The sequence below is a fragment of the Anas acuta genome, chromosome 2, assembly GCF_963932015.1.
Source record: "Anas acuta chromosome 2, bAnaAcu1.1, whole genome shotgun sequence".
NCBI lineage: Eukaryota > Metazoa > Chordata > Aves > Anseriformes > Anatidae > Anas > Anas acuta.
The window spans coordinates 61,690,588-61,707,189 of NC_088980.1; the positions used below are offsets into that span (position 1 = coordinate 61,690,588).

Genomic DNA, 16,602 nt, shown 5'->3' on the forward strand with positions numbered 1-16,602 from the left:
ATGTCCTTCCTAGCAAACGGCTGATACTCACAACAGGTTTGACAGAACATGAGTGAATTACATGCAGAATCTGGAAAGAAGGATGGGAGAATTTGATTTTTAGGATATAGGAAAATGTGAAAAGGTGGCAGGGCGGGATAGAAGGGGCAAGTGAAAAGGATCCAGGTGCTTTACCTTTTTTATTTTTTTATTTTTTATTTTTTTTATTTTTTATTATTATTATTTTTTTAAATCACAATGGTGAGTAACATGATGTATCTCTGACTTATTACACTATTATTTATTTTCAAGTAGTTAAAGATTCTACAAAGGAAGAATTGCAGTCAAAATGAACAATATTTCCACTGTATTTTACATTTGTTGCTTTTTCAGGTATTGAATAGCATCTTCTTGACCTCGATGTTAACTTTATTATTTAAGTATAACAAAGTAAAGCTTTTAGCCTATTTTTTGTTTTGGCTCATCTTCTATTCGAAAACAATCCTAAGGGGATTGGAGATGGAGCTTAAGTGAACATAGAATTTGTTCAAGTCCTGCGTGCATATACTAAAGCTCCTAAGACACAGTGGAGTATTTTAATGTGGATTAATAGATTCATGTTGAATTACAATATTTCATGTTCTGTTTGCAAGATAGGGACTTGTCTTTGAATTCAGGAGAGACACTTCATTCAACTGTTCCAAGGTGTTAGTCTTATTGGCATGGCTTTCTCTTTAAACACATGGAAAATATTATTTGCGTGAATTACTGCAGTTAGTTATGAAACATAAAACCCATAATCAGCCTCTGATCTCAGAAGGCTTAAAAATGAAACTTTTGAATTTAGCTTGGTGTACTTGAGATATGGTAAGTCATGTCTTGGGGTTGTTGGCTGAAGGCTTGGTTAAAGGCTTGAACTCGTTTGCTCCAAGCTGATTTTTTCACTTCAATTTTAGTGTTGTTTGCACCAAATGGAGTGGATCTGTTTGTTTCTACTTTCCTTGAAGAGAAGGGAAAAAAATGTAGAGTGTGGAAAACATTACTATCATACTGTTTGTACATATCTGTAGAACTTGTTGTGTTGTTCTAACTACTTTTGAAAGAATAGAATTGGTTATTTATTTTCGACCCACAGTTGCTACCACTGTTTGTAAGATATAGAGTTTTTGTAGGAGTATTGAAACATTTCTTTAAACTGAAAATATAACACCAGAAATTGTGATTTGAAATTAAATATTTTTTTTTAAGTTAATACTGTGTAAATTAAAATCTGTCTTGTTAAAATTGCACTGATAAATATATTGTTTTTTAAACACTTTCAGAATTAAAGCTATATCATTAATGATGTTTTCTTTCCTTTGCTCTTCTTTCCTTTCTTAGGTCGAGATTTGATATGCATACAGTCCATGGATGGGATGCTAATGTTATTTGAACAGGAAAGCTACGCTTTTGGGCGTTTTTTACCTGGTTTTCTTCTGCCTGGTCCATTGACTTACAGCTCTCGGACAGATTCTTTCATTACGGTGTCTTCCTGTCGACAGGTTGAGAGTTACAAGTATGTGTTCATATTCAGTAATTATTGCATATTTTGGTGCTGTCATTTAGTATGTAAACAAATAAAAGTAGTCATGTTTGATTTTTATTGCCTTTACTGTAAAAAGCAAACTGTGTCCTGTGGAGTTTATGGTCACGTTACATATTTACACAATGAAAATAAGTTTGCTAGCTTTTCAAGGGTAGATTATGCTGTCCTGAAAGTGTCAGGCTCTTCCCTGCTTCGGTTCAGTCTAATCTGTTCTTTCGGTTTTGTCTGTACTATACTGCTAGAGCAAGATAATATTCCCTCCAGTAGTTTCAATGTGATGTTTATTTTGATGCAAATAGGTGTTAGTCTGAAGAACCTGCTCCATTTTCTGAAGAGATTTGGAACATGGGTTTGTTCATGGGATCCTCCTAAAGGAATGAGGGCTGATGTGGAGAGATGGAGTCCACCTGCCGAAGTGGCAGTAGAATCTTGTTAACCTCATTGAGCCCTAGATTGGGGGATAGGTGCTAAGTCTTGCAACTGAATGATGGAACAGGGATTAATTGTCAAGTGCAAAAAGGAGGATGACTTAATAATCTCTTAAAGGAAGTTCAATGAGTGGAGGCCCATCTGAAGTGTGTATCAACAAACACCTGCAGCCTGGACAGCAGGGGAGGAACTGGAAGTCAGATGTGCAGTTGCAGAGCTAAGATGTCACTGCAGTTAGAGATGTGGTACCTTGGTGCTGCAAAGCTACCTTGTCACATTTGATGACTCCAGGCTCTTAAGAAAAGACAGACAGAGAAGGATTTGTGTTCACCACAGAGGAACAGCTTGAATACACATGGCTCTCTCATGAAACCAGCATGCTGAGTTTATTGTTCAAATTCAGATGAATGCTAAATGCCAGGGATGTTGTGGAAAACATCTGCTATAGAGCCTTTTTTTAAACAAATAGAAGTTTCCTATTGCCTCCTAATGGAGGACCGCTGGGAGGGCAACACAATGGACTTCAACATCTTGGAGTGTTGCTGGGGTTCATCAGGGAAAACTTTTTTGATACAGGTGCTAGACATGCTGGGTAGGCAAGAAGCTTTGCTGAATTCATAGCTCAGAAATAAGAAATAAATGCTTGGAGAAGTAATAGACAATGGCAGACATTGCCTGCAGTGACCATGAGATGGTATGGATTAAGATCCTGATAGAAGTGAGGAAGATATTCAGTGGAAATGAAGACTACATTTCAGGAGAACAGATGGCCCTGTTCAATGAACTGCTAGGCGGGATCCTCTGAGAGACAGTCCTAAAGGGCAACAGTGCTCTGGAGAGCTATTGAATCTTCGTGGATAACCTCCAAGACCAAGGACAATTCACATTGGTGTTCAAGAAGCAGCAGTAAGCAGCTTGACTGAACAAGTAGATACTAATGAAGTTCAAATGGAAAAAGAAAATATATGGGAGATGGAAGTTAAGACGGACTACCAAGGAAAGATACAGAAATATCAAGTGGGCATGCAGGTGATGTAACCAGGATGATATAACCTCAGTTAAAACTTCTACTAGCAGAGAATCTGAAGGACAAGAAAGACCCTCACAAATACATCAGACATAAAAGGAAAATCATATGCCAACTACTGATCAAAATTATGTGCCAAAGCATAAGAAGGTGAAGGAGATCAACACATGCTTTGCCTCATCTTTTCTCTATTAAAAATGATAAGGTCTGCTTTTAGGCCTTCTGGATCTTTGTGCCTAGCAATGAATCTGTGGGTATGGAGGCATTACCCATGATTTAAAAAAAAAATAAAGAATTACAAGATGGATGGAAGAAGTGGCAAAGTGGCAGAGCTGTCAGGCTTTTAGAGTAGTGGTTGATGGTGATTCAAACTGGCCGACATAAATAAGTGATATTCCTCAGGAGCTGATATTGGAACCAATATTTCTTTAACACTGTCATCAAAGAGCTGGACCATAAGAGAGAATAAATATCCTGAAATTCAAGGATGATGCCAAACTGTAGGAAGTGACAAATACAAAGACGTTAGGGCTGCCATCTTGTCAAGCTGGAGGAATGGGCTGACAAGTACAATATGGATTTGCAAAAAAGCTTATTTACAACCATAAGAAGGAATGTAAAAAATAAATATAATAATTTCGTTGGTTGTTATTTATTTTTTGAATTTTAGTCTCCAAGCAATCAAACCATATTTAGAAGGAAATACGCTGTCCCTCCTGCTTCCCTCTGATGTCTTGATCTTGTGGTCTGTTTAAGATTGAAATAGATATTCTTAGAAGTGTGAGAAGCAATATTGTATTATCCCAAGAGTTCTTGTATTTCAGTTCAGGATTTACTTTATTTTTATTATTATTATTGTTTTTTTTTTTTGTATATATACCACTGAGTATGATTTCCTTTGCCATACAGCTATCATGCAACATCTTTCTGAACTGTTAGTATGGGCGGCTACCAAAGAATCAAGTAGGCAGAAACCTTTCAAAATTATAAAAAAAAAGTGATCTCAGCAGAAGCTATGTTGTTTGTCAAATTCAGAACTAACTCTGTTTAGTGCAGATGACTGACCATCAACAATACTACTGTTAGTATATATTTAAATGTGTTTTTGAAAGATGGATTGGTTCTGCATATTTTAGGACTGCAAACAAGTCAAGAGATACTGTGAAGTTTGGGAGTTTGCAAATAATGCTTTTGCAATAGAAATATTTTAGCACCATTATTTTAATTAACGATGTAGATAAGTTGTTGCTGTCACTTTTCAACCACCAGCCTTTTCACATGAATATATTGCATATTTCTGTACTGAAATGTCACTTTTTGCCTACTGTAGCTTTTGAAGAGCATTCCATTTAAAATAAGAAACTATCTGCGTTCCTGGTCATAACTGTAGAAATAACAGTTCTGCCTTTTTAAAAATTTCACTACAATACCTGTTTGGAAAATTATGTCAAATGCCATCTCATTCTTATTTTTTATTCATGAAGAAAGCAATGGATGATGCTGTTCTTTGATTTGATCAAATTTGATTTGTATCCTCACTAAACGTTGAAACACTATTATGTTGCTTGAATAAACAAAAAGCTAGGCTCCAGTACTGACCCCTGGGGTATACTACTTGTGTACCTAAGTCTCCCTCTGGACGTGGTGACACTGACCACAACCTTCTGAACCTGCCAGTTCAACCAGTCTTCAGTCTACATCATTAACTTATGTAGCTTGCACATCATCAGCTTATGTATGAGGATGTTACAAAATACAGAATCAAAAGTGCATCTGAAATGAATTGTACTTTCAACATTAGCTTGGAGTTATATTTATTCTTTGGACTTCTGTAGTCTTCTGGGTATGGTAAATATTTTGAGATCACTTTTCTCTGGGAGATATCTTCAATTAAAAACTACTGCTAACGCTGGTAGCTCCTCTCTGCAGTTAAGCAGTAGAGAACTTGGGAAGCACCAATAGTGCTGAACTGAGGTTTTCTTCATCTTAAAATGAGTCTTTCAATGTCTTTTCCCCAAGTCATACCTACAGGCTACTTTGCTTGACCTCCACAGCTTTTTCCCTGAAGCTGCAGATATTTCACCTACACAGGCTCTTATGATTTCTGGTTTTAGATATACTGAAACACTCCACTGCACAACAGATGCTACCAACAAATTTTAGGGAGGGATCAAAAATGTTGTCATGCAACCACCTTAGGTGTCTCTGTGAAAGAATGATTAAATGAATGTGGAAAAATAATTTCTTCTTTGTTTTGTGAATAAGTTTGATTATAGTTGTCACTAATATTTTCCTCCTGGACGTACATTACTTTGCTCCTAGTAAGGAGAGCATGAAGTGGAATGCCCAATCTTTGTTAACCACGATGATTGTTTTATTTCTTTCAGTTTTTATTTTAACACTGATCACAACTATTATTACTAATTATATACCTACAAGTCATTAGTTCACTGATACAGATCAGAATGTGGTTTCTGTGGTGGGACTTGGCCTTGATTACAGACATAATGTAAAGCATTTAAAAAATCATAGTACCTTGTTTAGAAGGGTTTTAATATATGTGAAGTGTAGCTTCCTGAAAATGCACGGAAACATCAAATCTTTAAACTTTATTTTCTTGCTGAAATAAAAATGCCATTTTCCTGATTTTCTTTTATCTGAAAGTTTCTTGGTATTGATGTGCTTTGGGTGAGAGAGGGTAAAGGTGTGCTGAAATATCAAAGAAAATAAAAATACAACTTTTTTTATAAATCATGTTTCAGGAATCTAATCCGGAAAATGTAAATCTAACACAATGCTTTATTGTGATACTGTATGTTATCCTGCTTTATCACTCGATTTTCTCAAGCAATACTCTTTTAATTATGTTGCTTAAACTTGGTGAAACATTCCTGGATTCTAGATATTGCCCAAGAAGTTTATAGACATTGTGTTATTAATATGGGAGACAGTATATATACTGCAAGTAATAGAATATTATTATTAAAAAGAAACTAGAGTGTATTAAAATTTATAATGAATAAAGGTTTTTTTTTTTTTTCTTAAAAATAAAACACTTTTTCATCGTGTTTAGAGTCTTGGCTCACTGCTCCAACAAATGTGGGTTAAATCATTTTTTGTCATTAATTCACAAATGTGCTGTTTCTATTGTAGGAAGGTGTTGTTTTAAAGGAATTTGCCTCGGATTCTGAGTAGTGCTCTCTGTTATTGTCCAGTCTTAAGACACTGTGGTGCTAATCTTTAGCATGCCTCTGAACTATTAGGACATTAGATTAAAGTTAGTTAATACTTCTATAGTGAAGGAAATAGACATAGTAAGGAGAGAAGTTGTTGTATTTATGGTTGTATTAATCAAATATATATTTTTATATTTCAGTAACGAAAAAATGTACCAGTTTTATCTTGTCTAAAAGGTTGCAGATTATTCATTTTCCTGTAGCTTATACAGACCAATGACTTTGTTTAAAAGCAGTATTTCCTGTGTTGATTCAGAATTTTTTTCAAGGTCTAAAAGCAAAATGAGTTTTATAGTTAAATGATTGTATATTTGATATGATAGCTGAATGGGAAGTTTTTCTGTTGGTCACCTGTGATTTGAGTTTTTTTGTGACGAGGAACTTGTGTTTGTTTAGGTGGTACTTAAACACCGGTCCATAAACATTAATGCATATTACTGCTCAGTGGGAATTTGGTTTGAGAACTATGTATTAACCCACAATTAGTTAACAAAATGATAATATTCTAGCCCAGTTTATTGCTAAAATATGCTTAAGATAGAAATGTTTCTTAGGTCAGAATCTGCGGAGTGTACTAATTTACTGTTATTTCTTAGATTGGAATGATTTGATTCATTCAATGGATGCTTAACTATGAGCTTGAAAGTGTAACTATTATATATAACAGATTGTACTATATATTTCATGGTAGTTTAGGAATTTTAAACCTTATTAAGTGGAAAGAATGTTTATCACAATCCTAATTTCACAAATTGAAAATATCTTGATTTCTTGCCTCTATCTCACTTGTAATCTGTATTTCTATCCTTTAATTTAATTAGCTGTTCAATTATATTAACACAAGGAAAACTGAGTAGAATACTTTTTTGAAATCTGCCTTACACTTAGCTTTTATTCTGCAATGTTATTTAACATCTTTGCTGATAGGTGCATTGCATCTGACAATCCTTTTTAGGTTCTGCTTCTACTGTGTATGTATATTCATAACATGATAATTATATATACATTTATTTTTATTTTTTACCTAAAGGTATTAACAACAAAGATTTTTTTTTTTTAAACTTCCTATAACAGATATCAAGTGCTGGTATTTGCAACAGATGCTGAGGCAAGACAAGAAACAGTACAGAAAAAACTTAGTTCTGGAAAAAGACTTGCGGTAAAATCTGTTAATTACATATATCCTGTATGGTGCATTGCATACATTTTAAAAAGACCAATGCTAAGTAACAAGTGGAAACGTTATCTGCTGACAGAGGACCTTATCCAATTGCTGTGGAAGGCAATGGAAAGACTCCACTAGATTTCTGTTAGGATTTCCTTGTGCCATAGGTTGGGCCTTAAAACTTGCTGCTGTTCTAAGAAAAACAAACAGACAAAAGAATTGTATACTGAACATAGCTACTTCCAAGACAATCTTTGTAATGCAAAATCTAAACTGTAGTAAAACAAAGATACCTGAAGTATCACTAATTTAAGTCTTTTTTTTTTTTTTTTTTTCTGAATTTGTATTCAACTTACAAAATCAACCTCATTGTACCTGATTAGTCCTTTGTACTTTAACAGAAAACTTGACATTGAAAATTGTTTCCATAAATAGTCAGTATCCTGGACTCTTGTTCTCAGAAAAAAAACAGTGAAATCAATGGTCTTCAGGAGTGCCCTCTGGATAATAAATTGTTTAATATTTGAGTTGCCTCTTATTAAAAGGTGGGGAATTTGTCTCTGGTCTTACGTTAGAATTGCTTGTCCACTAACTACACTGTCTAAAATGATGGATTCAGCATATTTCAGGTATGAGAGTAAAATACAGGGAGAACACTTTTCCTTACTCTCATTAATAATGTATATTTTTTTCACACACTATGTTAGTCAGAATCCTACACTTTGAATTAGGAGACATCATAAGAAATTTGAAAGTTTCCTCAGACAAGCTGCAAAAAAAAAAAAAACAAAAACATTTTTAAATGTAAGTTGAGAAGCATACATGGAGGCAAAATAAGCTTGCCTTATTTTCCTCTGACTTTTAAGATGGCACTTCCACTTTTGTATGTCAGATATGTTTACTAACGTATTCTGTTTTTTAAGCAAAAGGATTGATCATGTAGGAAGTCATGACAGCTGAATATTTTTTTGACTTCATAAATTCTTCATTTGTTTAACCAATTCGGCAGTAGTCAAGAGCACTCTTAGCATGTGTGAATTAGTTGAAGTTGAGACGAGCTGAAATAAACTGATGAAATGTATCAATAAGCTTAAAGATGTATTGCTTAAAGATGTAAGGATATAGGCAAGACAGGATTTCTAAGAAGTCATTTATTGTATTAGTGTACATAGTTGGAAAAGTAGACAAGCTTTCATATACACAATCATTCTTCAAATTGAAGGGTGTACATGAGTGACTGCAAGCATGAATGTTGGCCTAAGAACCTTAAATTTTGTTTTTCCAATTACATACAGTGTTGGAATAAGTTACCACCTTTGCTCTGTGACATTGCCTTTAAAATATAAGGATGGGGCAGTTTTAAACAATTCTATTACTTTGTTCTTGGAGGGTTTAATAGAGTGTAAGGCAATGCCATCTAAAATGGCACAAGTATCTTAAAATTTAGTTGTATCTGTAAAGCATCTTGATGAACTCTTCTTTATAAGTGTTTCTGTTTGTTTTTAAATACACAGTTGTCAACTGATCTCTGAAACATGTTATTTATTTATTTATTTATTTATTTATTTATTTATTTATTTATTAAAGGTGGATTGGGTTCTAAACATTGGAGAGCAAGCACTGGATATATGCATTGTCTCCTTTAATCAGGCAGTTTCCTCTGTTTTTGTGCTTGGTGAGAGAAACCTTTTCTGCCTTAAGGATAATGGACAACTTCGTTTCATGAAAAAGCTTGATTACAGTCCAAGTTGCTTCCTTCCTTATTGTTCAGGTTTGTAAAAGGAAAACCTGCGACCTTTAGCTTGGTTACTTCTCCAGCGATGTTTTTTTCCTCCACTGAATAAATACATTCTTCTGAATATGCTGTTGATTTGTGAATATCTAAACAATCAGAACTTTTTTTTTTATTAAAAAATTTAAAATTTATTTTCCAATATTGTTTAGAGCAAAGTGTCATGACTTGTGGAATATAAATATGTATTTTCTCATCACCAAATATGAGGTACTTCGGTAGTGTTTGAGTAAATTTGCTCAGACTACCAAGGCAAAAAACAAGAAAGATTTTGGAAGAGTAAGTTAGCATTTGAGGATCTTCTGTCACTTACTGATAGGGTTTTGGAAACATTAGTATGGAATAGAGTAGGTTAATAGGTTCTTAATATCTATAATTACTATAGTGGTTCCACATTCAAGTTGCTGCAACTCATTGTAGTAAGTTTTAAATTTTAAAAAGCCAAATATTAAAAAGTTCATCAATGGGAGATGAAGCTATATGATAAATTTTTGCAACCAGGCCTTATTTTAGACTTAGAATCTCATTTTAGACTTTGTAAATATGATCTTAATATTCTTCAAGTATTTTTCATACTTTCTGATAGAAGTTATAAATAAAACATAAGTTTATACTTCTTTAATTGGTTTTCAGGGGTCAGTGAAATATTAGAGTATAAGTAGCTGATTTTATTTAACTAATGTGTATTTTGTTATATCTATTCTGGCATGCCATCCTTTTAATTATGATGAGTCTTTCTGAGCCATATTTTATGTTAGCAAACAGGATAGCAAGGTTCTAGTTAGAACCTTGGAAAGTTTTGGCATGTGTGTTGCATATTTTATAATTGGTACTGATATAATTAATCACATATATCCTTGGTTACTGTAAATGTAACTTTAATAATTTTTGACACTTTAAAATTCTATAAAAATATTTATAACAAGTAATGGCTTAAAAGAAAATGAATAAATAGTGTAATAATAAAAGCCTAAAAAAAAAAAAGACTGGGTTATGAAAATATCTTTCATGCTAAAATAATTTTTATATCTTTAACAGTGAAAGAAGGAACAATAAACACTCTAGTTGGAAACCATAGTAACGTGTTGAATATTTATCAGGATGTTACACTGAAATGGGCTGCTCAACTTTCCCATGTTCCTGTATCAGTAAAAGTAGCAAACATACAGTAAGTAACTTATTTACTTCTTCAGATTAATTTCCAGTAGTGAAATTTACTTGTAGATCCTAACAAGTGGTTCTGAGATATGTAACAAATAATGTACCTTGGAAAAGGTAAATTCAAAATGTTTTTTGTCTGTTGTAGAAAATAATACTTTCCTTAATTGCCTTTCTGTTAATTCCAGAATAATATTGAAGTTCTGTCCTGTGCTTTAGACTTTGTTTTTCATGAGTGAAGATAGAAATTGGTCTCTCGTACCTCTAAGGAAGTAGTTTCTTCTTTAAAAGAATGAGAAATGAAGCTTTGGCGTCTGTTAAGATCCTTCCCTAAGACAAGAAAATAAGGATTCTCACTGCAAACCTGTTCTTCATTAAACATTTAAGAGCATTTGAATTCCAGACATGATTTGTTGGAACAGATTATTGAGCTCCCATGTTAAACTATGGAAATTAATTTAAGGGGCTGTTTAAAGTGGTTAGGATTGCACTGCACCAGACTTTGTGTAAAATACATGTAAGGTGGACAGGTCAGGGAAAAACCTGTCTGGTGCAGGATGCAATGCAGAAAAAATATGACAGTGTTAATTATTTGTGCTGAGTCTGTCATTGAAATGAGAAGCAAACTACAGAAAAGTTCAGCTAGTACTTTTACAATCCAGCTTATGCCTGTACTATGTGAACATATCAGAGCCATGTTTGTGCTGGCTGCCTGTTTCCTGAGACCACAAGGACATGCAGTAGGAGTGTCCTCTTAGGACAGATTACCTCTGATCCCAGCAGGCTTATGGCTGGTGTGCCAACGTACTCTGTATTGTTGAATACTTAACTCGGTTGTTAGTTGTCTGTTTTATCCCAAAGTCTCATAATAAATGAAAATGCAACATCTGACTAACTAGCTTTATTGATTTATGTAGAGTAGAAATCTGTGAGTGATGTTTGTGTTTTCTGTTTGGTGCTAATGATTACCAAATGATTTTTAAGTAATTTATAGTTTAAAATTCTAATTATTTTGGAGACTCTCTGAAGAGAGTTCTGCTGGCTTTCATCCAACAGGTCTTACATGTAAAATGTAACAAATCATCTCAGTGATCCAGTTAGTAAAGAAAAAAAGCTAATTTAATTATGCAGAGTAAGACAGTACACCTTTTGTAGTTTGAAAAAAATAGTCAGCGTCATTAGAAAAATTTGAAAAAGTATTATTTTTTTTTTCAACAGCATATTGTACAGACATTTGTATATTGAATTATTTAGTAATGCATACCATCAAATACTTGTTCTAATTAAACCATTAAGAAGTTTATGGATTTTGCCCATTATGTGTAACCTTTAACACTCTGTTGTTCGATCTTAATGAGAATTTTGAGAGCCTGCTAATTTGTCCTAGATCATTTTGCTAGCTAGATGCAAAATTTCCACAGACCTACTGATGCTGTTTTTTTTTTTTTCTTTTCTTTTCTTCTCTCTGTGAGGTTAGAGACATCAGTCTAGTTATGCAAACCTCTTTTTATATAGGTTCTGGCAAATGAAGGATTGTGTGTCTCTGTATAGACCCAACGGCGTGAAAGACAGGGAGAAGTATTGGGCATATGTGCTATGCTGCTGGCTTTGTGCTTAAACATATGTGCTATGCTTGTACTTTCTGATGTTCAAAAAAAAGATGTGCTAAACAGCAAAAACTGCAGTAGAGCTTACAGAGGTAATAATTTGGTTTAAACAAAAGATATGTAAAAAAAACAAAAACAAAAAAAAAACTTGAAAGGGAATTCTCATTTTATGTGAGTAAATGTGATAATGACTTTCTTATACTTACTCCACTCAAGAGAGGCCTCAGTCTCAGTTGGAGCCTCTGAGCACTACTGTAACATAAATAATATTAACTACTTTAATAACCATAGAGTTGTTAATCCTATACTGCTGAGAGATGGAAGTGCCTTAAATATGACCTATGTCAAAGAATTATTTTCACATGCTTTCCATTTTTATTGCAATACTTGAAAAGTAAATGGAGCACTCTGAAAGCAGTTATCTTTACAGATCATGTATGTTCATCTGTATTTTTTTTTTTTGTTGGCATATAACATCTATTACAGTTCTCTGGGTTTCTGGGTAAGAAAAACATTATTAGAAGCTATTTTATGTAAATTCCCTTGGGGAAGGGGTAATGATTGCCTTCATAATGGCAGTCATATACTTTATCCTGTAATCTTGATAGTCTGCTTCTAAGGTCAGCCCTTCAAGTGCTTCAGAGAATTTCAACTGACTAAGTAACTTGTGTTTTTAATGTGCTCTTCCTTACTTGTTATGATTTTATTTTTCCTCTCACAATAATGTGAAATGCAGTATTTCCCTATTGCAATACCGGTTTGTAAATAATGATAATAACACATTACAACCTTTGGGATTAAACTCAAAGATAAAGTGCTTGGTTTCCATGACACCACTTTCAGAATCATACAAGGAAAAAGTAGAATCAAAAATAAGTGGTTACCAGTAACATTTTTAGTAAGGTGTGTCTGTAATGTAAAAATGATGTATTTTTAAGCTGTTGAACTAGACATTTTGCTTTTCTTCTGTTGTAAAAACATTAATGTTGTCTGTCAGGGAGTTGAAAAGCAAGTTTTCCTATAATAACTTTTGATCAGAAACTTGAACTACAGGCAAAAATTTGAGATTTTATCTTACTCTGGATTTTACCTGAAGATCTCTATAACTATTGTCACTGAACTGAAAGTTCAGTTCTAATCACTGTTTTAAAAGTTTGTCCCTTATTTTGTTAGAGGTTTATATTCTGGTTCTATTAATGTGTAATACTTAATAACAATGTTGATGACATTGTTTTAATGTCAGGGGGAGTCCTAAATGCTTAACGCTGCCTGGATTGTTTCAACGGCGTAACCACTCGCACTGAAAATTTGGATTAATTTAAACTGCTAGGTCATAGCACACATTCAGCTTCTAACTGAAAAGTCCTGGGTCGTTATTCTTAAAGCTCTAACTGTACAAAAGCATTCTCTCTGAGGCTGAAATTCTTCAAGATGGTCTAGGTGTTCTGCCTGAGTTCATTTAAAACAAACGAAAGACCTCCCTCCCCCCCCCCCCAACAAACCAACAAACCCACATTAAAAACAAAACAAAACAAAAATCAACAAACAAAAACCCCACACCCTTCTAGAGTGCTTTGAAGAGAAGCTGTCCATATGATGCAGTTAAAACCGCTGGAATTTGGGAAGTTACACAAAGCAGTTGCAAGAATACCTATTCCACCTCATTTTTCAATGTTGTAACAGTAACTGTGAGCACCAATATGTGCTTGCTGCCCCACATAGTTATATACATCTTCTCTGCATTGACTTCAACTGCTATTCCCTTTTGTCTTATCCTTTAATTTAGATTTCTCTCTTTCACTGGAGAGACCTCTTTGCCAAGACCTTCACTGCACCTCAGCATCTCTTTTGCAAAGGAAATTTCATGAGCAATATCTTTTTATGTTCAAAGATTTGATGCAGTCACTTTTTGGTGTTTCATATTAGATGTATTAGATTTTCCTCTCACCCTCTCCCATTATTCAGGTAATTGTGTGAGGACGAGGCCTATAAGAATGTGCTTCTGACAAGGTTGTTTAAAGTTCCTGTTGGCTCAAATGCCTTACATGAAAGGCATTCTTTACCTATTGCCAGGGATTTGAGCCTGTAAAGTCAAGTGACTTAATCCTTTCCCCATCACAAAGGTGGGTTATGTTTGTCTGAATCATCTGAAATAACTTTTTGAGAAAGTAGCAAAAGCCACTTTTTAAGGGCCTATTAGAGGTCATATTTGTTTTTCTGTGCCTGAATTATCCTGTCTCTGTACGCTTGACCATAAAAGGCCCTTGGAGTGGATTAAAATGCTTAGACCATCCACTTTTCTATTTATTTGACACTGATTCACTTGGCAAAGCTGTTCCTAAGAGTACCATGTTTTAATGGCGGATTGATTGCACTAAGTATTACTCTGACCTGGCTGGCCTGAAACTAGAACATTATGTTAAGGTGCATTCAGTCTGAAGCAAAATAGCTCATGTTGCTAGCCTCAGGGATGTTTCCATCACAAACATCTGAAATGCCACTGTGTGTTGAGTTAAAACCACATAGATAACAACGTTATAGCTTGGATGTAGTCTGAGGAAAGGGATTTCTGTTTTGATCGCTTCCAAGTTAGAAATCTGTTTTTGCAACAGGAAAGCATGAACACTCTAAATCTAGGACTTTGTTTTTCTGAACTTTTTTTTTTTTTTTTTAATTATTATTATTATTTTTTAAGCTGGCTAGTCTTAATTTTACTACTTGGTTTTGATTGTACATGTCCTTCATGTTTGATCTGAAAACCTTCCAAATACTAAAAAGGTAGCCTATTTTTTTTTTTACTTGTAAACTGGCATAGATTTTCTCAAATACACCTTCTCCCCAGCTCCCCCAGGTGGTATTGAATGTTGCCCTAGTTTTCATTCATTGTGCTCTGGGCTATCCATCAAGAAATGAAGTCTGCTAGTAAATGTATAGGGGAAAAGGGGAAAATTATCTACAGACACATGATTCTAACAGTAAACCAGCCCTCTCTCAGGATTCAGGGGATGTGTTTTAGGAAAAATATTTTTTTCCTTCTATGTTTCATCTACCGGGTATTCCTTTAGGAACCAGTTTATCAGTGAACGTTATATTTAAATGAGGGATATTTTCACCTTCAGCTTCACTGGAATTTAATTAGAAATGCCCCGAAGAAAAAACTTTACTGCCACCTATAGTGCTTTAAATTGATTTAAAGATGATTTGCATATGTGGTGCCTCGTTTTTAGGATCTGCACCTGGAAATGAAAACATGGAAACCAACATTATCTTTTGTAAGCTTCCATATGTATTGTGTCTGTGAGCAAAAAGACTATAATTTATAGAAGAAAGATTGCTGAAGCAAATAACCTGCAAAATGATACATATACCTTGTAAAACTTGGGGTTCCTTTTATTATGAAGGGTTGACAGGTATGAACAGATTGGTGAAAGTTACTAGAATACTGCTTTTACTTTCATTTACTTGTAAGGTAAATATCATTTTACTTGGTTATGGAGCAGTATGTTCTCTGAGGAACAAATATAAGGTAGTCTGGAAAAGTGTGGTGCTGGTGTTTTTATTTTTATTTTTTATTGTTGTAGTTCAGGAGTAATTTATCACCTTTAAAGAATAAAAATTTCAGAGCTTCTTAAAAATATTAAAAGTTCCAGAAGCCAACATTTTAGGTTGAGTTAAACTTGTAAATATACTTACATTATTTGGGGTGGAGGGTAGAAATTAATATATATATATATATATATATATATATATATATATATTTATATTTTTTTTAAACAAAAGCAACTATTGAAAAGTCAGGAAATAAAAGTAGACTTCAAATGTTCCGAATGGCAAGCAAGGTTACTTAGTAAGCTTTATCCACACTTCAGTTCTTTATGAACTTGAAATTTACCAATGTTTATACTGAGGAATGACCATGTAAAAATATCACAGGGTTCCATGTTTTCATCACTGATTCTGTATTTTGCTCAGTTTGCAATCAGAAAGCTGTTTTATGCTAAGTGCTATATCTACAACTGACATTTGAAAATGAAAATTTGAAATTTTGTCTTTTTTTAGTTGTTCTTACTACTTCTCCATGTATGATTGCTGTAGGCTTGACTATGTAGCAGTCACATCTGAACTCCTAACATTAGTTTGTGCATGTCTGAATACTATGCATGTATTGTTCCATGTGGTGATGGTAGGTTACTGTGCTTTTTCATCTCTTGGTAAATCCCAACTTGTGTTACAGTTATGCAGGTACAGTACAAAAGAATATTTTTACAATATTTTGAAATATTTAAAAGTCTTTTGGAAACAATAACTGTTACTTTACTGAAGCAATAGTCTCTAGCTATGGGCTAAGTTATGATTTTACTTCTAGCTGCCTCTTTCCTTTGAACCATCAATGTTATTTTTCTTGGCCATGGCTCTTTTAGGATCTTAAGAACAGCAAGGAGTGCCTGCAAAAAAATTTTTGATGCTTGCACCCTGGGTTCAAAAGAACGTGTAAGGAGGGGTTGGGCGATGATGATGATGATGATGATTATTTTCTGGATTAGCAGTTTACTGTGTATTCCACTAGTTTGTTTCTATTTCATCTCTCCCCATGAGTCTGCAGCTTGACATGTGAGGCTGAGAA

The 16,602-nt window shown here is 34.0% G+C and overlaps 1 protein-coding gene across 9 annotated transcripts in view; it reads left to right on the plus strand.

Moving 5' to 3' along the window:
- Positions 1 to 16,602, plus strand: part of BBS9 (Bardet-Biedl syndrome 9) — a 317,920-nt gene that overhangs the window by 29,282 nt on the left and 272,036 nt on the right. For 8 of the 9 annotated variants that reach the window (XR_011092535.1, XR_011092536.1, XM_068670384.1 and 5 more), the window contains 4 exons: positions 1,360 to 1,534; positions 7,331 to 7,415; positions 9,009 to 9,192; positions 10,252 to 10,381. Coding sequence is in view for 7 of the 9 variants with exons in the window: in XM_068670384.1 (XP_068526485.1) it covers positions 1,360 to 1,534; positions 7,331 to 7,415; positions 9,009 to 9,192; positions 10,252 to 10,381 (574 nt within the window). In the remaining 2 variants the exon portion in view is untranslated. The remainder of the gene's footprint in view (positions 1 to 1,359; positions 1,535 to 7,330; positions 7,416 to 9,008; positions 9,193 to 10,251; positions 10,382 to 16,602) is intronic. The other variant, XM_068670391.1, reaches the window with a different exon arrangement.